A 24,608-nucleotide genomic window follows, 5' to 3' on the forward strand; every position below is an offset into this window, starting at 1 on the left:
ACGGTAGTTAATTATCAACTGAAACAATTTTTTATATCATTATATACCTACAAACTGTTTCAACTGTTGAAAATGGGTTTTTATGCAAAAAAAAAATATTCATAAGGGTTCCATTTGCATCTTACCAGCAGCCCATCCTTGTAAAAAGGGCACATTTTGACAAAAGTTGGACAAAAATAAAATAGAATATTTTCTAGTATAGAATATTAAATATTTTCTCTTGAGCTATATTCTTTCACCATTGCTCCCCCAGGATAATAATCCAAGCGCAAACACTGGCTAGTAGGAAATGTTGTTTGTGATATCTAAGCTGTTTCTTAATAGCTTTTTCATTTTTTGTCCCATTAGATTGAAAGAAAGGTGGCCACTCCAAGAGGCCGCATTGCCAATAATCTTGGAATTGTTAAGGACAAGAAGAGCTCTTCACTTCCAACAGTATACCGGCCGTCAGAGAACACTTTGAGCAACATGCGTGCCGACATTGGAGCAGCATCACTCTCGATCTACGGAGATCCATTTGACCTGGATCCATTCATTGACCAGTAAGGAGCCCAGTGCTTCCTGATCGTGTTGATGGCCTTTTATTTACTTATTTTCGTACTAAACCCTGGTACATCAGTTACTACTGTTCTATCCTGTAACACAGCACCTGTCGTTATGAATTTTGAGTGTTTAGCTTTATGCAGTGATCATTTTTTTTATTGATTTTCTTTATTTTACTAGTGAGGAGGTTGAAGAGCAAGCCCAGGTGACGTCGTTGTTGGAGGCGAAAAGGCGAGGCATCTCTCGCTCTGCCCTTCGCTCTCATCAGCCTGTGGCTCGTCCAGTCACTGCAGGCCTTTCCAGGTAACTTAACTCTCCAGGATTTTTATGAATTCTATATAGTTGCAATGCAGTCATTAGAACTGGCTTCTGAAGTGACCTGTGACCAACAGTAGGTGGCAGTAGTACACCAAACATGGCCAAATGAAAATCATTAGGTTTTGTGTTGTGTGTTTGAATGTCTTTTTAAGCATTCAACAAAACCCAATTTAGGATCTTTTTAGCTATTTAGTTCAAAACCAGCTAAGGCAGATATATCTAACTGACAATACATTATAAGTACAAAATCATGCTTTTATAAAACAAGAGACAAAGATAGAAGAACTGGTATTCTATAACATCAGTATGTGGACCTCACTACCTTTGTCTCATTATGCAATGGACCATATATTGAATTTTCTTCCACTCCTGGCAGTGTGGCTCATTCCCATGATCCTCATGGGACCAAATTGTAACACGCTCCTACACCCCCATGATACTCCTCAACTCCTTCTCCTCAATACCCCTTTACAACTGACAGTACCAAGACGGTATACCCCGGTGAAGGGAATCCTGGATAATTCATAAAAATGCATCCCTTTTACTCAGCCTGGGAGAAATGTTGTTTAGTCTAAATCTCTAAAACTCTAAAAGTTTTAGAGATTTAGACTAAAAGTTTTTAGTCAAAACATTATGCCTTAAAGTCCTTGTCTAGACAATGGATTGGCAGGATCCCATCAAACCAAAGGCAGCATCTAAATTGTGGTCTTCCCTGCAGCCTTCTCTGCACAGAATCATAAAAAACTGTATATTTAAATATATGTTTAACTTTTAACACTAAATAAGGTTTATATGAAAAGTTGGTTTAAGGTAAATGCATATTCCTTTTTTCTACAGGAAAAAGTAAGTGCTCGTTCAAATCATTATGCCATCATTCCAAATATTTGTCTTTAAACTGTTGCACAACCGGTTAGTATTAATAGCTACATTATCTAATTTATCTAAACTTTTGGCAAAACACTACAGTTTATCTTCTGGCGCTTTCAGCTTTCACCACATGTATCATGTATTTATTTTCACTCTCAGTCACTACTGATGAAAACAGAGAGTGGAAAATCCCAGAGCCCTTGGCCTGGTTTGACTGCTCTCTCATGGGATTCCCACTGCTTCTACCACCTGGTTAGCCAAACTAGCCTAGCATCCAGACTGGTCTATCAAAGGGACTCTGCCAGTCTAAAAAACAGATTTAAAAGTACCATCATAATCTTGATTAACAGATTACACAGATTAGGGTTCTGAGGTGTAATTTCCTCTTAAAAACATCTTTAAATTACTTTTTAATTAACGGGTAATGACCTACTTACTAGCTAATGCTATGGCTCTGCTTACCTGAGCTCTCACTCCACATCGCTGCTGAGTAGGCAGCCCATATTGGCCTCAGCAGCTTCATTACAGATTTCGAAGTAGGAGAATTCTTGAAAGGCTGACTACAAAGATGAAATATTAAGGTCTAGTCTTTAAACGTATTTTGTGACAAGCATTGGGTATAAACAAAAACATTTGCACGGTCAGCTCCTTTTGTTACTGTTGCCGCTGGCTGAACAGAGCACTATAGCTCTACACAAACAACTGTTTAAAATCCCACAAAATAATGGGTCTCTAGAGGGTCCAAAACCCCAGGAAAATGAATTTACCTGGGTAAATATGTAGAGAAATGCTACCTGTGCTTCTGAAAAGCCCCAGGCTTTTGAGTGGCAATGGAAAAGGAGTGACTACTGTCTTCTTCTCCTGTAGACTAAGTCCATTTCTCTTGTCTGCCCATCATACATGATGTTTGTAAGCTGTAGAATAGGAATATTTTAGATTGGGGCATTTTGTCACAGGTCTAGAGCACTTTCTGCTGCTATAGTCACACTGTCGATTTTGACCCTTGTGTATGCAGGTTCATCTGACTGTAGCATTAGCAACACTAGCAGTTTGTCATGGTTTACCATGTTTTCCCAGCCTGTTACACACACTCAGCAACACTTACTGGCTTCCTGCAGGTCCTTGTAGGAATCAGCCCCTTTAGGCGGGATGAGGACAGGTAGTTGGGCTCATGTTGGCACCCTTTTTATAATTTCTGTATTTAAATGAGAGTCCACCCATGTTGGTTTTTTTCTGGAACCCACGTAGAAAAAAATAAATAAAAACCAAGCCACCTTCACAACAGTTTCTCTTACAGGCCTAACTTAAGCCTAGCATGCATGAAAAAGTCAGCTTTCCAGGTGATGACACATTTTAAATGATAAATTAACTGAGTCATATGGAATCCAAGGATTAAAAAAATAGACTTTTTAAAAAAAGATGCAGCTTGATTTTGTTTACAATCCTATATTTTTTATCTGTGGTGATCAAGTGCAGGTATGTGCACAGATGGACACAAAACAATGCTAGAGCTCCTGCTCCCCAAAATTTCTATGTACACCCCTGAGATGGGGATTTCTCATAATTTGTTTTGCTGCTCTAGGAGAGGTGTGGACTTCCCACAATCGGGGAGTGTTGCTGAGGCTGCTCCTGTTCCTGATTTACTTGGAAGCATCCTGTCTGGACAAAGCCTACTCCTGATGGACAGTTCTGATGTTGTAATTAGTCGGGATGGCTCTCTTAAAGCTTCAAAACCAAGTAAGTGTGTATTGCAGATTTGTTTAAAAAAATGATATATATATATCAAACTAATAGTGAAAAAGGCTTATAAAGTATTGACTAGTGGACAGATATGACTTTTCTGCCCTTTGTACATTGTGCTGATTCTTATCTTGGCCAGGACACCCTTGTAAAAGAAGTTAATAAACAAAATTAATTCATTTACTAGAGAAATAAATATTAAATCGAACAGTTAAAAGAAATTATTTTTCCTACTGAGTTTAATTCCAGTGTTTGGTGATGTAGCTAATGTTTCAATCTTTAGCCATTATGATGAAACCCTTAACAAATTCTGATCAAATGTTTGAACATGGTTTTTAAATGTGGCACTGTTTCCAAAAATGTTCTATTACAGTGACGGCATCTACGCAAATCCCAACTCATAGGAAAACAAGTAGTTCAAGTGATATCAGCACCCTGAACAGCCCAGGATATTTGCGTAACTTAGGAGACAGCTCGGTATCTCTGCCCCATGATGGGAATCTACCGGGATCCTCACCTACCTCTGTAAACGGACCCTCAGCTCCAAGCTCATCTCATTTACCCTCCATCGTTCCGCTGTCATCCAACCAAAACCAACCGAGACCACAATCAGATTTATCTTCTGGAGCAAATATAAATCTGCAGCCGCCTCGTCCAAACAGACCAATACCAACAAATGGGATGAGATCCCTAAGGGAAGCACCTTCTCCATCTGTACACCGCCACCAGGACTCTGTCAGGGACAAAGGAACAACTGTGTCACAGTCCCAATCTAAGAAAGCTCCTGTTAAGCCCATGTGGGTGGATGTATCAGTGCTTCCTCGGATACCAAAAATAAAAAGAGAGAGCAGCAGTGTCACAAACGATGGTGGTGTTTTGGACAGTAGTAGAGGAAGTAGTCATTCTACCGGGACGAGCAATGGTCTATGGTTGCCTGAAAATGCTATGACGAGCCTTTCCCGGGACCAAGGAAGACAGCAGAGTGTTGATCAGCAAAAGGGCCACTCTGATAGTCAATCCCATAAGAACAGATCTGAAAGGGCCACTTCATCTTCATCATTCTCAAATTCATTTGCTTCCTCTTCCTCCACCACTTCTACAAGCCAGGCTCGACATGCTCCATTTTCTTCATCCTCAGCTGTAAGCTTTCGTATCAACTCCAGTGGGAACTCTTGGCATGCCAGGCGGTTAAGTATTACATCAGCCTCTCCAGCTGGAAGCAACATAAAAGAACAGTGGAGGGAAAAAGATCAAGACAAGGCAAAAAAGAAGCAAATGCATAAGGACAAAAAAACACTTCTAGCAACATGTGGAACTGTCGGTAAGGAAGAAGATGATATTTATGATCCTTTTAATCCCACTCTATCTGATTCAAGTAGCTCCAGTGATGAAGCAGAGGCCACAAGCTTGGGGGTGAGCCTTCAGTCTGGCACAAACAGAGGGAAACCTCCAACTTTAGGAAGTAACAAGGGTCCTGTGCTAAAAAGCCAGGATGTGGTGCAGGTGAAAGCTGAATCAGAGGAGACTGACGCTTCACAGGAAATACCCGTGAGTTTGCAGCAAACTGTAAGGCCAGAAAGAATTCTTTCTGCAGATTTTGTAAAAGATGAAAAGGAATCAAATTTAGCCAAAGTTAAGTCTGAGAAACGAAAATTCTTCAATACTATAATTAAGAAAGAACCAAATTCAGACGAATCTGAAAGAAGTGACTCTGAAAGTTGTGGTCACATGGTTATAAGTAAGATAAAAAGTGAGATTGCAGATACTGAAACCTCTGCTGATAAACATGTAGAACACATAAAATCTGAGAAAAATCCTGATGAAAGCAGTGGACCTGTTGCTGAAACGTCCAGGAGATATCTTACCGAATACAGGGATGATTCATCAGCTTCCAGCTCAAGTACCATCTCAAAGAAACAGTCGGAAGACACTAAATCAGATTTACCAGCCTCATCAAGTGCCCTAGTAAGAGATTTGGTCGACAGGAACCCGCCCTCCAAAATATCAAAAGATCAGCCTTCCAGTAGCTCTGAGACGGACCGAGGCAGAAAAGAAAATCGCCATGCCTCTGATAAGGGAGGCAAAAAGAAGGAAAGGGACAAAGGTAGGGAGAAAGACAGGAGCTCAAGACGATCAGGGTCAAAAGAGAGAAGGAGGGCACCCTCCACCTCTGACAGCTCTCAGACCAGATCACCAGACCAAACTCACAGGAAGAGGTGGAGGTCCAGATCACGCTCTAGAGAGAAGACAAGAAGGCGATCCAGGTAAGCGGAAATCTGCTTAAGTTGTACGGCAGAGTTGTTCTCAGAATTGAGCACTGCTTTAAAAATGGCAAGATTTTGTCCTGCAAAAAACTTGAAATTCAATATTTAATGTTTTCTACACTTAATGTAACATTTATTTTATTTACAAATGAAGATAAATATAATGTAAAAAAATCTGACCCTCAGTTACAGTGAGGAAAATAAGTACACTGCTCAAAAGAATTTAAGGAACACTTTGAAAACACATCAGATCTCAATTGGGTAAAAAAAATCGTGCTGTTTATTTATACTGATATGGACTGGGTGATGTGTTATGAACAAAAGGATGCCTCATCATTTGATGGAAATGAAAATTATCAACCTACAGAGGGATGAATTCAAAGACACCCAAAAAATCACAGTGAAAAAATTATGCGGCAGACTAGTCCATTTTGCTGAAAGTTCATTGCAGCAACTCAAAATGGTATTCAGTCATTTGTATGGCCCCCACGTGCATGTATGCATGCCTGACAATGTCGGAGCATGCTCCAAATGAGATGACGGATGGTGTCCTATGGTAACTCCTCCCAGATCTGGACCAGGGCATCACTGAGCTCCTGGACAGTCTGAGGTGCAACCTGGCGGCGTTGGATGGATCGAAACATAATGTCCCAGCAGTGTTCTATTGGATTTAGGTCAGGCGAGCATGGGGGCAAATCAATGATATCAATTTCTTCATCCTCCAGGAACTGCCTGCATACTCTCGCCGCATACTATCCCATTGTCGTGCACCAGGAGGAACCCAGGACCCACTGCAAGGGCATAGGGTCTGACAATGGGTGCAAGGATTTCATGCTGATACCTAATGGCAGTCAGGGTGCCGTTGTCTAGCCTGTATACGTCTGTGCATCCCTCCGTGGATCTGCCTCCCTTAGACCATCACTGACCCACCACCAAACCGGTCATGCTGAACCATGTTACAGGCAGCATAACGTTCTCCACAGCTTCTCCAGACCCTTTCACTTCTGTCATATGTGCTCAGGGCGAACCTGCTTTCATCTGTGAAAAGCACAGGGCACCAGTGACAGACTTGCCAATTCCGGTGTTCTGTGGCAAATGCCAATCAAGCTCCTCCATGCCGGGCAGTGAGCACAGAGCCCACTAGAGAACGCCGGCCTCAGGCCACCCTTATGAAGTCAGTTTCTGATTGTTTGGTCACACACATTCAAACCAGTTGCCTGCTGGAGGTCATTTTGTAGGGCTCTGGCAGTGTTCCTCCTGCTCCTCCTTGCACAAAGGAGCAGATACCGGTCCTGCTTATGGGTTGAGACCATAAGCAGACCTTCTACGGCCCTGTCCAGCTCTCCTGGAGTAACTGCCCGTCTCCTGGAATCTCCTCCATGCCCTTGAGATTGTGCTGGGAGACACAGCAAACCTTTTGCCAATGGCACGTATTGATTTGCCATCCTGGAGGAGTTGGACAGCCTGTGCAACCCCTGTATGGTCCAGGTAGCGCCTCATGCTAACAGTAGTGACAGTGGCCCTAGCCAAATGCTAAAGTGGTGAAAAACAGTCAGAAAAGATGAGGAGGGGAAAAAAATGTCAGTGGCCTCCACCTATAAAAAAATCCTGTTTTGATGGTCGTCTCGTTGTTGCCCCTCTAGTGCACCTGTTGTTAATTTCATTAACACCAAAGCAGCTGAAACTGATTAACAGCCCCCTCTGCTACTTACCTGACCAAGTCAATATCCCAGAAGTGTTAAATCACTTGATGCTATACTCTGATTACAAAGTGTTCCTTCATTTTTTTTGAATAGTGTATTTGAACGCCCTGCTATTTTGCAAGTTCTCCCAATAAGAAATCTTGTAGAGATCTGAAATTGTCATCGTAGGTGCATGGCCACTGTAAGAGACATAAACGCTTCCTGTAGTTTTTCACCAGGTTTGCACACACTGAAGGAGGGATTTTGGCCCACTCCTCCACACAGATCTTCTCTAGATCAGTTAGGTTTCTGGGCTGTTGCTTAGAAACGCAGTCCAAAGATTCTCAATTGGGCTTAGTTCTGGAGAATGGCTAGGCCCTGCCAGAACCACCTTGATATGCTTCGTACAGAGCCACTCCTTGGTTATCCTAGCTGTGTGCTTCAGGTCTTTGTCATGTTGGAAGACCCAGCATCGACCCATCTTCAATGCTCTAGCTGAGGGAAGGAGATTGTTCTCCTTCCCTCAGAAATCTCGCCATTCATGGCCCCAGCCACCCTCTGCTTAATACAGTGCAGTCGCCCTGTTACATATGGAGAAAAACACCCTCAAAACATGATGTTACCACCTCCATGCTTCACAGTAGGAATTGCATAGCCACTCTGACCCCTTTACCAAAAAGCCACTTAAATATATTTTAAGCAAAAAGGTTTTACCTCAATCACAAGTTATGAGAGATTTTAGGATATCGTTGGTTATCGTCAGCTCCATATTGAAAAAGTTTTACCACCTATTATAGAAACACAAATGTGCTCAATTAACTGACAAAATGTTTTAGTTTTCACTTCACAAAACATGGAGTTTTAACTGGGCTTAGTTCACATTTTGAAGATGTTATATTCATTCAGTGATGGATTAGTTCTTTAATCGTGGTCTAAACCTGCTGTTGTCTTGTGTTTTGTCTTTTAGATCTTGTTCCAGTTCAAGCAGCACTGAGCGTTCAAGGATGAAGAAGCATAAATATAGGAGCAAGGAGAGAAATGAACCCACAGAGAGAAGGCAAGGGTCTAAGGAGAAAAGACACCGTCGATCTCACTCTAAATCAAGGTCCAAGTCGCGCTCCAGGTCCAGAACAAGATCGAGATCGAAGGATCGTAAGCGTCGTTTATCCCGTTCAAGATCCCGGTCCAGATCTAAAGAAAGGAGGAAAGATGGTGCCAGAGAACATGAAACGGTCTCCTCCAGAGACAAAGTGGATTCAAGATCTAAAGACAGAACAGAAAGAACCGGATTCTGCTCAAGAGAGAGAAGGAAAACCGAAGGATCCACCAGAACTACAGACAAAACTGCATCTTCAAGCAGTTTATCCTCCAGGGAAACGAATGACCGAAAAAAGGAGAAAGACATTTCAGAAAGAAACTTGGAGAAGAACAAATGTGCTGAATTAAAAAAGCAGGAGTTTCCTTCCTGTGCTTTTGTCCCTCAGGTTAAAAATGAAGACAAAAATTTTGAAGGAGGTGAGAACCAAACTAAAGAAAATTTCACAGAAATAAAAAAGAAAAAAGAAATTAAAAAAGAAAAACCAAAACCTATGGATATGTTTGAAGATTTTCCCATTGGTAAAGAAGTGAAAAGCGAGGAAAAGGACCTACCCTCCTCAGCAGTATCAAAGAGCGATCAGGAGATTATGGAAGATCATATCAAGATGGAGTCTTGTGAAGCAATCATAACCAAATCTGAGTCGAGTCCTACACAGGACTGCTCCTCAGCTTCTGTCTCCTCACCTCCTACAATGACTGTTGCTGACCCCCCCCATGACTCCGTGTGTGAGTCTGAGGCAGACTCATTAGAGTCTGGGAAACAACAAAACACATCCGGGGCAGCGGCCCCTATAAAACAGGAACCCTCAGAGTCTGATGATGATTTCAATGTTGACGTAATACTGGACAGTTTAGATCCTGTCCAATCAGAGCCCATCAGTCTAGAAGCTAAAGACGAGAAAGAAGCTTTGGAGGGGAAGGATGGCGGGGAGCAGATATCACTGACTGGATCAAAGTCCAAGACGCAAGTGAAGCGTGTTACCTGGAACATACAGGAGCCAGAGGGGCCTAGGCCAGAGAAATCAGCCAGCAGTAAGTGTTTTCACTGGACTGTTTCACTTTAAGAAGCCATTTTCTTTCATGTTCATGAAAAGCAATGTTCAGAGACCTGCTCTCAGTCTCTGCTTTGTTTGTTTTTCCTCCTCAGAGCTAGCACTGTATAAACTGAAGCTGAAGCAGGAAGGATCTCGCAAACCTTTTTTGCCTGTCAAGGAATCCAATCAGGTGGGAATCAGTAACTTACTGCAGTACAAATGAGCCTCTCTTCCTGCTTTTAAATGTCCATTCAGTGTCATTTTAGTTATGACCATTAGGCAGCAGTGTTTACTTCAGATCCAGGCTGTGTTCTTTGTAGAGTCACATGGTTGAAACTGAAACTGATACTGAAGCATTTTCAGATAAAACAAAACCAGAACTGACACCTCAGAAAACCTTTCACCACTAAATTAAAAGGAAAATCTGTTGTGCAGAACAAGCCTACACTTGTGAATGGACATGATTAGATCTGCTGTTGATGTGCATGTGCAGATTGATTGAATGCACCAATTATATACACTGGTTTAGAACAATAGAAAATGAATAGTGAATATAGATGCTGTGTTGAATTATTTTCATTAAATACTTGCTATATGTAAAATGTTTTGGGTAAACTGAGTTCTTAAAAAGAATTTGCTTCCAAATAACTTTGACCTTGTGTGAAAATATATAACCGCCACCCTAAGCTATAATTAACCACATATTTGACTGAATTCCACTGAACAAACTCAGAGCTGTTTTCTGTCAAAACCCTCTGAATCCAGAAACATTTAGAATACAACTGATTACATTAATTAACTCAAAAGCGCCACACACCAATATAAATAAGTTCACAATAAGAAAAAGTCTTAATATCTATCATGCAGGAATAAAGTTACAAAGCTGTTTCCGTCACAACACAGTGGATCTTTACACATCTGCATGACTTGTTGGTGAATTCTGTTGTCTTCAGATAATGTCTGAGAGATGATGTCTGGCCATCTGTTTCGGACTTTAAGCTATGCAGCAGGGCAATGGTTGGGACAAATCAACTGGCACAACTCTATTTTCAGAAAAGAAAAAATGAAAGGTTTTTGGCCTTGCCCAAAGTATGAATGAAATCTGATTAAGTTCCTGCGGCATTTCCCAAAAAAGGCCATTTAGGCTAATATTCTCCAGCTTGAATGAATGCCAACATTGGGGGGAACAAGTTCTCAGAGTGATGCAACAATCTCCTTGCCAAGTAATATGAGCCCTTTATGGCTGCCTTGCCACCAAGGGTATCACAAGCAGTTATTATGTTTGGATTTTAATTTTAAAGGTTGGGTTTATTTCATATTTGCTACTTTTACAGGGCACTGTTGGTGATACCTCGAAGAAAAGTGTTGCTGGTTTACAGACTGCAAGCTCAAGTTCTGGAAGCCTCAATCCCGAAGAATTGGCAACCACTGAGCAAAGGGAAGCAGAAGAAGGGGATTCGTCAAGGAAAGACAAGGTGACAATATGATTGTTTTCTTTTTAGCATATAGATATTGATGAGGTATAGTATGGCAAAACCTCAGAGAGCAAAACAAATTTGCAAGTGTATTAAACACACAAAGAACTGCAGCTTTGGGGTGAGAAAATAGCTTGGCGGGCGCGCCCGTTCCTCCTACGCTTCTCTACTTGTACACGAGTTTCTGTCTGGCACCTTCACTCGCGGATTACATGCTCTCAAAGGTTGATTTTCTCCTCACACGAGGCAAAATGGGTTGTGACGGGTAGGGCAGCAACATAACTCTTCTGTGAGGCTCCCCCCGATTGGCCCGTGTAGACATAAACAGATCGTATAGCACTACTACTACTTTCAGTTGCAACATTCAACATTTAAAATAACTAAATCCGAATTCTTTCATTAAAACTTTTCCCCACACAACATAAAGTATAAATCATTCAACAACAGCATATATTACAACCCCCCCAAAAAAAAAACTAGAATACAAGAAAGTTGAGGCACTTCTTTTACCTTGTGCCTCTAACCAGGTGTCTTATTTGCGTACGCACACAAAGCAGGGCCTGAAACTTGAGCATGTTGACTTCATGCAAGCATTGTTATCTGCTTTGTGAGCTCTGACCCATCCATCCAGGTAACCAGGGTTTGTAGAGAGGAGAAATTGGTGACGCAGATCGTAACTGAGGTGGAGAATTGAAGCCAGAATGCATCAGAACTCCTCTCAGACATTTCATTTCACTTCACATGAAACTTTCATCTTAGATGAACTTTTATCGGATCTGAAACTTCATTGTGATATATGCTGGCACTGCTGAACACATCTGATACACAAATAAAAAAAATAAAAGAAAAAGAAAAAACAAGTATCAGTTTAGATTTAAAATCTAAACTTAGAGTTTGCACTAAATGTTTCCTGAACATCACATTTCTTTCCCTGGTGAATAACAGGGTGATTTGTACGACAGATAAATATATAAATTTAACACAAATTGCTGTGAAGATTAAATACCATTAAAACTCCCTGTACGTTATGGTACCTGACTGATGCTTTAACTATGCTGGACGTTGTAAATGGAACAACAAGGAGGGAATGTATTTTCAGAGATACCTGGGTCAATATGGTGCCTGATTTATCAATGAATTACACTCCCTAGAGCCTTGCCCTGGGATATATGTGCTGATTTGTTTCCAGTTTTGCACAGACTGCCCTGATAAACCCATGTCATCCCTAAAGAAAGATAGTTGAATATAGATAACAAACAATCCATGGTATATATTGAGTTCAAGATATATTTATGAATTATAGGTTTAAATCCTTTTTAATATGGCTTCACACACCAGTCAGTATATTTAAGATCCAAAGTTATCTACAAAAAAAAATTAAATATCTAAATTGAAGATGGAGCTGAAACAAGACTTTTTTGGTCATATTAAGTCTTACAGATGGGTTTGTTGCTTTAGCAGTTTTTTTTGTCCTTTTTTTTGCTTTTGATTAAAAGTAGCTGTAAACCACTGTGGGTTTCCTGAGAACCAGCTCTTCCCAGCACAAAGTCCCTCACAGGTGTTTAATGAAATCAACAATTATTTTAGTCTTGCTAAAGAAACTTTCAGAAACAAATTAATTCTATGAAGCTATCCATTAATCTGAGATATAATCGATAACTGCATCGCTGGCTGGATGTCCTTGATAATATGATCAGTTCATACATCAGACTCTGAAGATGCCATTATTGGACTTTATTTTTTAAATTACTGTGGCTAACAAATATATTTATCTGACTCTCCACTTCACTAACAAACCCATGCTTTTCTGACTTGGTTAAACTGTGCTTATTTTTTGCTCCCTTTGCTGTGGTTGCATCGATAAACAACTATCAGGTGGCTCGTTTTAATGCGAAGTGACGTTCTTGCAGTTCTTAGCTTGGACCATTTATGGTTGAATGTGGGTGTGAAGAGGCCCGGACATAAGGTGAAGCCTTTGAAGCTCTGAGGTACAGCTAAAGGATAACAACTTGGCTTTGTGTTTTTTTTTTTTTTTTTTTTTTTTAAATAAGGATTGTTTGTTAGCGTACTCCATTTTCAGGTGTTTGGTGTGCGCACACTTTTAGAATGGATACTACCTTATAAAATCCACTATATAGTCCTTGCTCTATACAATGATTGAGGGGTTAGGACGGACGTTCGGACGCAGCCATTATCTTACAAAAAGTCTGTTATAGCATGAGGGGTTTTAGTTGTGTGTTATGATGTTAGTTAAACATAATGATAATAATAATGATATCATTGAGCTTAATTGATCTCACGTTGGAACAATTTAGCTCTGCATTTAACCCATCCCCTTGGGGAGCAGTTGGCTGCTATCATGGGTCACCTAGGGAGTCATTAGGGGTTAAGAGTCTTGCTCAGAGACCCAGAGTGGCTATCTGTGGGAATGGGGCTCAAACTCAGAACCTCAGGATTCCAAGCTCTATGCCCTAACCACAAGGCCGCCACTCCCCTAAAATAAAAAAATCAGTTTTAAGGTTGAATAATATAGGTTTATAAAGTGACAAGCTAAAATGATGGAATATTTTTTAAGTTTTCTGATGACACCCTGAGGGAGAGTCAGACTACATGATTAGCTACTCCCTATATTTNATCATCTGTCCATCATCGTATAAAGCCCGCCCTGACAATTTGATTGGATCGCCTGACAGTGGGCTATAATACTCGCGCTACTATGGAGCAGAGCCAGACCGAACTTCCCCGAACTCAAACCTTGTGGGCGGGACTAAGTTCGGACTGGCACCCAGGCTAGCTATCTGTGGGAATGGGGCTCAAACTCAGAACCTCAGGATTCCAAGCTCTATGCCCTAACCACTAGGCCACCACTCCCCTAAAATAAAAAATACAATTTAAGGTTGATTAATATAGGTTTCTAAAGTGACAAGCTAAAATGATGGAATGTTTTTTAAGTTGTCTGATGACACCCTGAGGGAGAGTCAGACTACATGATTAGCTACTCCCTATATTTATGAAAGGAACTCTGTATGGACAAATTAAACATCCATCCATTCATCCATTATCTGACACGCTTGTCCCAACTGGGGTCGCGAATGCTGGTGCCTATCTCCAGCTGTCTATGGGCGAGAGGCGGGGTACACCCTGGACAGGTCGCCAGTCCATCGCAGGGCAACACAGAGACAAACAGGATATACAACCATTCACACATTCAGACAAATTAAACAGCCAGGCTCAAATACAGCTTTACTCCCAGCCGCGGTCGTAATTTGGAGGGGGGGACACGGGGGACATGTCCCCTGCACTTTTTCAAAAGTCAGTTTTGGTCCCCTGCACTTTTTACTGTCCAAAAACAATGTTGCACTGCAGTGCGCTGATACTCATCGAGCACTAGGACCATGCAGAGAACCGCAGCTCAGGCTGAACATCCAGCTGAAGCTCGCTTCCCTGAGTTTAGACTGCCGACAAGCTCCTGATTGGCCCTCCGTCTTTTCCTGTGTGATTACCTGTCACCACTGTCACTCCTGAGAAGCTCCGTTTACAGACATCTGATGCGCCACTGAATCAGGTCTCTGATTGGATGGTCACAATGTGGAGAAAGTGGAGGAAATAAACACAGAATACTGAAGTTATATATGAGTTATATTAAAAAATACTTGCCTCCCCCATTTTACGAAATCAGAATTTTGTCTATTCTCCCAACCAACTAATTTGACTGATTTCCTTGCCAGATTGTGGTCAGCTGTTTAAGGAACTGATATTAGCTGCTCTGTAAAGAAAACAGAAGCCAGTGAAAGTCAGTGCCATGTTGTGGGAAGGCTTCTCTGTCTGCTTGTTTGCCCTCCAACTGCAAGAAAACCTATATAATAAACTGTGCAAAATATTTGGGAATAAAATCTGTGAAAACTTCTTAAGATTAAATGATTACATTATATCTTAAAAAGGAATTATTTATTCCCCCCACAGTATTTGAAAAAGCTGCACATGCAGGAAAGGGCCGTTGAAGAAGTGAAGTTGGCCATCAAGCCTTTCTACCAAAGGAGGGACATCAACAAGGATGAATACAAAGAGATTCTCCGTAAAGCTGTTCAGAAGGTGAGCAATTCAAACGTCGAAGCTCTTTTTTTTTATTTTTATGTAAATGACTATTTTTTTTTAAAAGTAAATGTCTTTTGTTCACAAGGTTTGCCACAGCAAGAGTGGGGAAATCAACCCAGTGAAAGTGGGAAATCTGATCAAGGCATATGTGGAAAAATACAAACACGCAAGGAAACATAAAAAAGGAGAGGATTCAACAAAGATTCCTGAAGATCAGAGTGAGCCAATGAAAATCTGTGACAGCCCATGAGGAACCGAGAACACTGACAGCCACATCCCCAGCCTCATCTGTATCTCAAGCAACATTAAACTATAACAAGAACTCAGTTCTCATATGAAACTGTTTCCGAAATGTTTGCTGCTGGCATGAGGTTGACCATAAAATCTCTTCAAAAGGACTTGAACACCAACCATTTGTGTCTTTTTTCCTTGGTTGTTTTTGAGTAGAAAGGGATTCTTTTCATGTGTCCATCAAGTGGAAAGATGAATCAAATGGTCTTCTTCATCTGCCATATCCCTGTGAGATACTGGCTATTTGCTGCCTGTTATTTATTTTGTCTATACAGAGTTGTTTATGAGCAGCTAAACTAAACGTGTGTTGCTCAAGTGGTGAAACTATGCAGTTAATGCATATTCATGAATGTCACCTAACGGAAAGATACTGTTTATGCAATTTTGTAGAAAATTTTACCAGTGGTGATAAAAAAAAATATTGATTCAGCTGTAAATAGTTCAGGTTTGATATAAGCATCCAAGAGTTGTTTGTCACCTGTTGTGAGTAATTGGTGTCTTTGTTTTATTTTTATAGAGGGTATATAAGTTTTGTAATTATTAGCCTGTGTTGTCTTCCATATATAAATTGGATCCACTAAATCTAGTTGAACAGAGAGAAAGTCAAGATCGATACTTTTTTTTGTATGCTTTTAATGTTTGGTTTCTGTTATCGTTAGTTTCAAATATGAGAAATATAATTTCTTGTCTTATGTTTTTTTTAAAACATAAGAAATTACAGTATTCTCCAAAGTAATGATCTTGATTTTATTTCTGCCTTCATTATTGAATGTTAGTCCATTTTTATCTTTGTCCAGCCTGCTGCTTTTATGTTGTTTTTCCTTTAATGTCTATTTGCAGCCTTTTGCGCTCTGTGTCGAGTAATTATTGACTAAGTTTATTATTGTTTTATTTGTTGATGAGATCCGTTTATAGGCTGCACACATGTTGTAAATATTTTCTCACTGGAGCTGTGACGGTAGTAAACATGCCTTTTCCTCGCATTGTTACGGTTTTAACTTCAGCAGCAGGCAAAGCCTTTTTTTGTTTTTAAGTTTCAAGTTGAACTCTGACTCAGTTCTTATTTCTGCGTATTGCCTGTCAAAAAATTGGAAACAGCAAAACAAGTTATTGTTGCATTTAGTGTATATAAGTTGCTCACTTTAAAGATTTGCTAGCAGGGTTGTGGAACCTTGTATTTATACCCTGTGCATATCGGCTTTATGAAGCCAGAGACTTGAAATGGGAGATGCTAAAAAAGGAGAGGAAAAAAAGGTGCTCATACTCATCTGGATGTTTCTGATTTTTGTTCAGTTAACTTGATGAAACAGGCTTGGAGTTTTTTCAAATGGGACACAAATAAAACCCTTTAAAATTGTGACATTTTTGTCATTTGAGGTCTACTTCCATAACTGGCATATGCATCATTTTAATACTGTTGGTAAACTGTGAGATTTGAAGCAGTACAACCTCAAAAGGATTAAGGCTTGTCTCAGTCCCTCCTTTGCTCATCATTTTTGGTAATAAGAGTAGGGTTTCCTATATGAATCTGGTGTAGTGTGGATTGCTAGTGTTTATAAGAACAGCTAAACTTTACATACATTAATAAAGGGAAACATTTTCCTGCAAACAGGTTTTTTATTTGCAGAATAAACTTTAAGTGTAAATCTTATCAGTTGTGATATAAAAGTTTAATTGCTATAAATGTGATTACAAATAGAATAGTATTTCTCTTTTTATATACCCTCACATATTTACAGTAATACATACTAGTTTAAAATTTTGTAATATTTGCAAATGTTTTATTCAGGAAATAGAAAAGGTTTCATGTCTGATTAAACTAAAGACAGTTGTTTGTATTAGCTAATCTCTTAGTCTGATTTATATATTAACAAATTACCTATATTTCTAAAGTGAAAAGTTTTTTCTCTTTATAAAATAGCATTCATATATCAATTATTATAAATATAGTTATTTAATACATCTAATCACTAGAATCAAGAATTATTGCCTTAGGTTTATCCTCTAACAATCAGCTAAGCAGATAAACACTAATACGAAGACTTAAAAAAGAACAAGTAAAAGTAGAACATGACACGCTGGTGTTGGTGGGCTTCTGCTGAGGTGCTCCGCCTCGATCTGTCAGCTTGAGCCACGGTCATGTTTCCAGCAGCAGCTGTTTGACCTGTCAAAAGCAGAAGCTAGACAACCTTTCATGAACTCTACACAATAATAGATGAACATTGCAGACATGCAAATATAAAGTGTTTACAAAACTGAATCTTGAACCGTTAAACTGTCATCTCTTGCCCTTTCATAAAAGTCTTGTTCTATATATATTTATAGAGGCTTTAAACCTGGATGAGTTCCCTAAACTCCGCTCTTTGGAGAAGAGAGACTCACCATGAGGTTCTGACAAACCACACATTACCAGATCACATTCATTTTTTGTTTTTTAATCACCTTTAGAAATTAAAGAGACACCTATTTTCCAACATATAAACCTCATAATTAACCTCGTGATTGAGGCTGTTTTTAACATATAACCATTTCAAACTTTCTGTGTAGATCCAACTTACATGCAATACACTGGTAATTTAAACTGCTGTGCTTTCTAGGTTCTGACTTAAATTTCATGTACGGTAATGAAGAAACCCACAAAATCTTCAGGTTTTTATTTTTATTTAACTGTTTGAAAACATAAGTACAAGTTTGAAAACATATAGACAAGTAATTGCACCATCAATGTATTTACATAGTTTATAAGCCCTGTTGGATAGAGCTGCATAGGAGTCATAGCTTAACGTAAAATTTGCTATATATCAGCTCTTAAAAGACAAGTAATTGCACCATCAATGTATTTACATAGTTTATAAGCCCTGTGGGATAGAGCTGCATAGGAGTCATAGCTTAACGTATAATTCGCTATATATCAGCTCTTAAAAGACAAACATTTGTTGCAGATGTAAAAAAAAGAAGATTGGAGCTTATCTAAAAAATATTTTTGTATATAAAATGGAAATAAAAAGAAGCTGACAGTAAATTTAGAGTTGCATCTTTTTGCAACGTTCAACATCTAAGAAGACTGTTTGTACTTTTGTAGTGGTTTAAGTATCAAGTGTTTCAGTAGTGCAAACAAAAAGGGAAAATGAGATAAGTGATGATAAATCTCACCTTAATTGTAAGTAGCCAGTTATTTTAACCCATTAACCTGAGTGCATCAAAATAGCTAGTATTTTACATCACTTCCACTAAAGATCAACGAGAAATCAAGTTTTAAAAATCTGATCTATGAAAGGCACAGCAGTGGAGAGCGGCTCCTCGGCTCCGGGCAGAGAAAACACCGAGCTGATGAGATCAAAGAGGCTGTTGTGTGAAATCTGGAGGCTGATGTTGGAGCAGTGGAGAGATGAAGCCCCCTCCATCTGGGCCATGTCATGAAAATATCGACAAATTAAAGGCACCACCTGTAGGAGAAAAGGAGAGAACATTTAAAAAATTTGCTTTACCGACTAGTGTAGACGATGAATAGGAGTAAACAAAATAATAAAGTCTTACTTTTACAACAATGAGCTTCTTTTCCAGCGGTTTTCCATCTGGAAACCTCTCTCCAAAGCACATGTTGATGGTGTATTCAGGAGAGCGGCCATTGTTCTCCTTAAACTGTTTAAGCTCTAAAGCAGGCACAGATTGAAGGGTTGGTTATTATCATTTAAAAAAATGCAGCTTTCATAAAATCTTATAAAATGTAAAATTTTAACGAAGATGGAAATTTCAAAACCCACCATTAATATATTTGTCAAAACTGAGGAGCTCCACCACAGTGTTTTGGGGCAGCTTCTGGGGGTTAGGATGAGCTATGCTGGGGTCGCTGGTGCTAGCAAACACGTGGCATTTGTCCTGCCTCCTGGCATAGATCCCCGTCTCCTGTATTTCCAGGAACAGGCCACGCTGGATGCTGTTCAGTATGCGGTTTGTGTAATCAATCTGGAGCACAGAAGAATAAGTACATTAGGTTAATTATTAATAATGCTGCAGGTTTCCCCTGTTAATGTGAAAGGACAGAAACTTTTTAATTAAAATATAATATTCAGGCAGCTTTGAATATAGACACAAGTAGGGGGGATTCAAAACAAGCCTTTTTAGGAGTGTGGTGGGAGAAATCCATCTCCAATTTATTCCCTTTTACATACATTTATGTAGGAATATATATACAAATTTATGAGTGCTGACTTATTTAATCGGCCTCAGAGCTCCAAGGCCACAACATGTCTAAGAGAAAGGGGGGTGTTTATACTTTGAAGGACTGTTTGGCCATAATATGAGGCAGTTCTCAAAACATTTACACTTTTTTGTTCTATTTGTTTTTTTGCTTTGGTTAGAGTTTTTTTTTTAACTCTGACACAACCTTCAACCTTTCCATCATTGTAAGTAAGGAAGACAACCTCTGGCTAGATCAGAACAGGGCTGATAACCATGCAATAAATTCTCTGTGTTGTCTTGTTCTCTCTTTGCTAATATGTAATGAAATGCCGACTGAATAAAATCCATCGGTCTCAGTTTATTAAACTGGAGTGAATAGTTTGAATACTTTTTTCACACGATAAGGAGTTTAGGCTGATGCAGCTGAGATTCCTTCAGATCTTTTGAATTTGATTTCTCCTTATTTTCCTTATTGTTTAATAAACAACAACATAAAACTACAGAAAGGATATATCCAGATGCTTTTCCGGGATGGGAAGAAAATCTTCAATTAATTATAAGAATTTAAATAGGGCTAGTTTATTTTTAGCCATTTATTTGTATTTTAGTTTCATAAAGTTTTCCGTGCACTTTAAGTATTGCATGATATTACTTTTTATTGCAGTTTTCTTTTTATATCTTTGGGATATATTTAAACACAGTTTTTCCAAAGCTCTCTGTGATAGGACTTTTGGAAGCATGTCATGTATCAGGAGCAAAATAAACAGAAATTAATTTTTTTTATAGAAAACAATACTTAGATGTAAAACTGGATGTGAGATTTTGGCATTATATATATACCATACTTTCTGTATTTATAAAGCAATTTAATATCTTAAAAGAAAATACAAAGTAAAAGTAAACCTTATAAAACACTTTTGCAACAAGGTGTGTTTTGAAAATGTTTTTAAAGTCGCAGAGGGATGAGCTCTGTCTAATGTGATGGCAGCTCGCTCCACATTTGTGGAGCAGCAAATATGGGTAATCACCTCTAAGCTTATTCTCAGCTTTTGGTCAGCAGACCTAGAGGAGTAGGTAATATAGCTGTAGGAGCTCACCGAGGTATGGGTGCCAATTCATTTAAGATTTAAAAGCAGAAAAAATAACTTAAAAACAGATCCTAAAATATAAAATTAACCAATTGAGTAACATTAAAAGCATGGATTTTTGTTTCAAACAGTTATCTTAGTAGTGGTATCTTTTTTTTTTCTTTCTTTCAGATAAGCTTGTAAAGTTTAGGTCTGGATTTATTTTAACTCTTACAACTTTTTGATAATTGGTCTAACAAATTGAGAAAAAAAACATTCATGCTTATAGAGGAGCTCTTTAATGCCTATATGTCCGTAGTTTGGTCTAACATGAGTGGGCGGGGCTAATTTTATTTTTATTTTTTAAGTCTGACAGCTCCCGCCATGCTATATCACACAGATATTTCAGACCCAACTGGGGATATAGAGGCTGGAGTTGCCCATCCAAGGTACTGTAAATAAATTGCAGCACATTTTTATGTTATTTCTGCCTTTTCCGGTGGTTATATAGAGCTTAGAGTACTAGAACGCCAGGAAGAAATTGTCTTATCTTGCTCAGTGAGAATCAGCCAATCAGATGTTAGCATTTTTATGGAAGCAGCCCTGGTTCTGCCTCCTTGACTTTGATGGGGGTGTGATGGTTTAAATAAATTAATGCTGTACTTCAGTCTAGGAACACGAGGTAATTTATGAAATCATTAAATAAATATATTAATTAAGTTAAATCAATATATTTCACTGCGGTCCTTATAATTAATTCAATATGTATTACTTACATTCTGTTTTTATTTCCAGTTTTCATAAATGAATAACACATTTAAGTAATTATTTCAATAAGGTATTTATTCATTGTAATTTGGCACTCATCACCCTCCGTATAGGTTATAAAATGTTGTAAATGAATCTTATGTTTTTTTGTGATGAATGCATGAAATACATATTTCTTTTTATCTTAAATAAATAAATATTTTTCATTAACTATTTCAGAAAAGGTAACTTAAAAATGTAAATTTTTAGGCATGACCTCATTCAAAGATTGATTGATCAAAATGAATAAAGGGTATAGGCCCATATCTAATATTTTTTCTCCCGCGCTCAGCCAAAGCTGTCAGCTAACCTGCATTTAAATAAAAAAATTAATAAAAACTATTTTTTTGTTGTGTTGGGGCACTCTTTACCTTCCATAAGTTTGAACTTAATTACTTGTTGAAATGAGAGTGTTTAGGCGTGCGTACTACATCAGAGCTAATCAAACGTCTTGTGGATGTAAAGTTATACCTGTTTGTGGTCCAGCAGACCCTCAGTGGAAGGAAAGCAAATAGCATAGGCGTTGAATTGGGGCTCCTCGCTGTGATAGTGGAGCTGAAGACGGTTGGCGTGCACCGTCGTCTTCAGCATCTCCCTCCTTCTATAGTGGATGGAGATCTCCAGGTCAAACAGACTGGGCTGCTGAGGTGAACAAAGCACTGGAGCAGGATTTACTAATGGGGGAAAATATATTTACCGTATGTTAAAAATAAAAAATTTCTTTTGCAATCAGACATTTGTATTTTTTTTATCAACATACCCTGGTGATGGTAGAGCAGTTGATCATCAGGTATATATTGTGGGGTGTTCTCAGTTACAGTAGGACAATTACTGAAGACGGGATTATCGTGCTGAGCATTACTCTCCTGCAGCTGATCGTCTGTTTAGTGTGAAACGGTGAATCATTTAGTTTATCATCATCATCATACTCATCGTTAAAAAATGCAATAACTGATTTTTCAAACAGGTTTTACCTGCTGGTTGGTTGCCAAGATCTAAAGCCATTAAATGCTGCAGTAGATTCTGCTGGGGAAAAAATGTGTTGCCATTTACGTATGTAGCAGTCTGTGAATATTTAATTTGTTAGCAGTTTAAAAGTCCACTAAGAGTTTTGCTGCACCTCATCTCCTGGTGGGAGATCAATGGTTTGGCTGAAGATGTCTGGAGTTAAGTCAGTCTCCTCCTGGATGTCCTGCATTGGCAAATCGTCATAGTTACCTGCAGTTAAAGAAAGAAGATTATTATCCTGTTTTCTAAAAGATATATGCTTTTTGTTTTTTTTCTTGTTCTTTTTCTTTGGAAAACATAAAATTAATCACATTTCAGATTTATTTTTTTCATTTACAATGACTAATACTAGGTCGTAATCTAACCAACAGTGTTCCCAACAATCTCAATAAGTTGTTAAATTCATGCAGATTTTGCAGTTTAGTCGGTTAAATAACATGCAGCTGTCATTTTGCACATCTCTAATGTTGCTGCTATTTTCAAATATCCATTACTGTAAAAATGTTCATAGCTGGATATTGGTTATCTATTCTCCAGGTTGCACAGTATTTATAGGGTTAAAACTACTTTACAATTCAGCATTTCATTTGCTTATTTTTTAACTCTTCACTTTTATGGTATTCTCATAAATCTTTGTGACGTCTACATTTGTGTGACAATTTTTTCTATAATCTTTTTGCTGTTGTAAACACCACAATTTCCCCATTGTGGGACAATAAAGGGATTTTCTATTTTATTCTATTCTAATCTATTCTATTCTACTCTATTCTTTTCTATTCTACTCTATTCTATTCTACCCTACTCTAGTCTATTCTACTCCATTCTATTCTATTCTAATCTATTCTATTCTGCGCTATTCTACTCTACTCTGTTCTCTTCAACTCTATTCTATTCTGCACTACTCTATTCTATTCTATTCTACTCTAATCTATTCTACTGTATTGTATTCTATTCTACTCTATTCTATTCTATGTTCTATTATATTCTACTCTATTCTATTCTACACCACTCTATTCTATTTTACTCTATTCTATTCTATTCTATTCTAAACATCTAGTCATGAACTTACAGTCAGTGTTAATAATCTCATAGATTTTATGAGGGTCTTCCTGGTTCTTGGAATTATCTTTAACCATCTTGAAGCGCAGAGAGAGGTTGTTTAAAGCACAGCGGAAGTTAGTTTTCCATCTGGCCTTGTCGTTTGGGAACTCGTTGATTTTTCCACTCGCCACTGCCCACGCCTGTGGACCACAAACAAGCAAAGCGCATGCAGATATGTTTATCTTAGCACACCGGAGCGATTAAAACACTTGGAGTGGAGATAGTGAAATCAGAACCTACCCGGAATATCTTGCTGTCCTCATCGTTACAGTCTTTCCTGGAGTTGTGCTTCCACGGCACTCTGAATTTGTTTTGCTCCACGTAGCAGAGCCCCTTATACTGGCCGGTCTCCACTTGCTCGATGAGCCAACTGGCAAACTGAGGTTTGGGTGGGCTGAGAGAAAACATGACACATAGTTGTTGACTTTAGGCGATTCATCAGAGAAAAACCAACAGAACGTGCGCTTAAAAAAAACTGCGCGTAAAATAAAGCGCACGACACAACATTACATAGAAACCGGTTGAAAATAACCCAGGAGTAATGCAGCTATAAGCATGTCGGTATATTAGATGATCAAATGAAAAAAAGCAGATGAGTTTAATCATAAGCATACCTTTGCATTGCTCCGATGAAGCATAAATATTCCAAACTGCAGTTGGTAATCACTAGTTTTATACACCCACATCTGTGACATCATGTGTCTCCACCTCCTGGCGGCCTGGGAGGACTTCACTCCCTTCAGGAAACTGAAAGTCTCCATTCTGCCTGTGTTAGATCACGTTTAGAGAAGCCTTCAGCTTCCTGTGTTTCATCACTGCTCATTTCAGAGAGTCAGTAATTGTTGTTTTCAACTATCAAACCGCAGCTCTGTTATTACTGACGGCTGGAATTTCCTTTCTCCTGGACTGAACTGAAATTAATATGATTTTAACCTTTAACCTTTTCATACATAAGGCTGGAGAGAAAATATTGCTCCACAGGCCTGCGGGAGTCCTTCCTAATCTGGAAAAATGGTTTACTGCTGTATAAGAGGAC

At 38.9% G+C, this 24,608-nt stretch overlaps 2 protein-coding genes across 4 annotated transcripts in view; one reads left to right on the forward strand and one right to left on the reverse strand.

The window, feature by feature from the left end:
- phrf1 (PHD and ring finger domains 1) overlaps positions 1-16,773 on the forward strand; it is a 26,036-nt gene extending 9,263 nt beyond the window's left edge. For both annotated transcript variants that reach the window (XM_015375725.1, XM_015375727.1), the window contains exons 11-19: positions 349-542; positions 724-846; positions 3,311-3,465; positions 3,842-5,732; positions 8,382-9,544; positions 9,660-9,736; positions 10,881-11,021; positions 14,985-15,113; positions 15,202-16,773. In XM_015375725.1, the coding sequence (XP_015231211.1) occupies positions 349-542; positions 724-846; positions 3,311-3,465; positions 3,842-5,732; positions 8,382-9,544; positions 9,660-9,736; positions 10,881-11,021; positions 14,985-15,113; positions 15,202-15,366 (4,038 nt within the window). In that variant the 3' untranslated portion in view covers positions 15,367-16,773. The remainder of the gene's footprint in view (positions 1-348; positions 543-723; positions 847-3,310; positions 3,466-3,841; positions 5,733-8,381; positions 9,545-9,659; positions 9,737-10,880; positions 11,022-14,984; positions 15,114-15,201) is intronic.
- Positions 16,774-18,038: 1,265 nt separating this feature from the next.
- Positions 18,039-24,316, reverse strand: irf7 (interferon regulatory factor 7). Of its 2 annotated transcripts, none has more exons than XM_015375718.1 (10): positions 24,187-24,316; positions 23,813-23,966; positions 23,541-23,712; positions 22,584-22,681; positions 22,438-22,489; positions 22,224-22,343; positions 21,935-22,137; positions 19,172-19,373; positions 18,945-19,060; positions 18,039-18,853 (listed from the first exon to the last, which is right to left on the reverse strand). In XM_015375718.1, the coding sequence occupies exons 1-10, from the start codon at positions 24,192-24,194 to the stop codon at positions 18,656-18,658; spliced, it is 1,323 nt and encodes a 440-aa protein (XP_015231204.1). In that variant the 5' UTR covers positions 24,195-24,316; the 3' UTR covers positions 18,039-18,655. The 2 variants fall into 2 exon arrangements, with proteins under 2 accessions (XP_015231204.1, XP_015231205.1); XM_015375719.1 differs by having other exon boundaries at positions 18,040-18,853; positions 22,438-22,486.
- Between the last annotated feature and the right edge of the window lie 292 nt (positions 24,317-24,608).

The sequence above is a fragment of the Cyprinodon variegatus genome, unplaced genomic scaffold (assembly GCF_000732505.1).
Source record: "Cyprinodon variegatus isolate N-32 unplaced genomic scaffold, C_variegatus-1.0 Scaffold124, whole genome shotgun sequence".
NCBI lineage: Eukaryota > Metazoa > Chordata > Actinopteri > Cyprinodontiformes > Cyprinodontidae > Cyprinodon > Cyprinodon variegatus.

What these genes read in the sequence shown, in the direction of transcription:
- irf7 (XM_015375718.1), bottom strand. An exon ending in TCTTGGCAACCAACCAGCAG is followed by an intron (nt 22,344 to 22,437) that starts GTAAAACCTGTT and finishes CACACTAAACAG; the next exon opens with ACGATCAGCTGCAGGAGAGT. An exon ending in GTCTGCTGGACCACAAACAG is followed by an intron (nt 19,374 to 21,934) that starts GTATAACTTTAC and finishes TCTGTGCTCCAG; the next exon opens with ATTGATTACACAAACCGCAT.